This window comes from Antrostomus carolinensis, unplaced genomic scaffold (assembly GCF_000700745.2).
Source record: "Antrostomus carolinensis isolate BGI_N321 unplaced genomic scaffold, ASM70074v2 scaffold3989, whole genome shotgun sequence".
NCBI lineage: Eukaryota > Metazoa > Chordata > Aves > Caprimulgiformes > Caprimulgidae > Antrostomus > Antrostomus carolinensis.
The window spans coordinates 178,087-178,849 of NW_010340606.1; the positions used below are offsets into that span (position 1 = coordinate 178,087).

General features: G+C 47.3%; 1 protein-coding gene across 4 annotated transcripts in view; it reads left to right on the forward strand.

Annotated features, from left to right (window-relative positions):
- Positions 1 to 763, forward strand: part of ARHGEF9 (Cdc42 guanine nucleotide exchange factor 9) — a 177,813-nt gene that overhangs the window by 140,282 nt on the left and 36,768 nt on the right. For all 4 annotated transcript variants that reach the window (XM_029087029.1, XM_010176200.1, XM_029087030.1 and 1 more), the window contains one exon: positions 393 to 625. In XM_029087029.1, coding sequence (XP_028942862.1) covers positions 393 to 625 — 233 coding nt within the window. The remainder of the gene's footprint in view (positions 1 to 392; positions 626 to 763) is intronic.

The following is a 763-nucleotide window of genomic DNA, read 5'->3' on the forward strand; positions in this document are numbered from 1 at the left end:
AGCTCTAGAAATAACAAAGTTGTCTTCTTGTATCACCAAAGGCCAGAGCTCTGCTTGGTTCTACCTTTACCTTTTATAAAGAAAACCCTACCACACAATTTGAAACAGAGAACACCCATAGTGCTCCTCAGAGGTTCACTTTAACACACCCTGTACCTACAGAAACCTCAGCCATGTGTCCCTCTCTGCTTCCCTTTTCCCCCAGATTAACCATGCAGCACCTCTTCCAAGCAGGAAAAGTACTCCAGGATCAGTCCTTCCTCCTCCTGCTTGGAGTATTCTGTCTTCTTTAGTTGTGATGTGTTCTTGTTGGCAAGTTGGGTGGTTGACTGCTCGCAGCACCTGACATGTGCTCCCCTCTATCTCCATCCCTTTTCTCCTGCCTCTCACAGCAAGATGGCTTCTGGATCTATTCAGAGTACTGTAACAATCATTTGGATGCGTGTATGGAGCTTTCCAAGCTGATGAAAGACAGCAGGTACCAGCATTTCTTCGAAGCATGTCGTCTGTTGCAGCAGATGATTGATATTGCCATAGACGGTTTCCTTCTGACGCCAGTGCAGAAGATCTGCAAATACCCCCTGCAGCTCGCAGAGCTACTGAAGTACACTGCACAGGATCACAGGTACGCCTGGCTCTTCTTACGTGGAAAGGTTTTGCTCTCTGCTTCTTTACGTGGCCTCTGCACACACACACACACACACGGGTTGGGGTTTTTTTCGGTCCAGCTCTTCTCTTCATGACATCTTGTGTAAATTGAAGC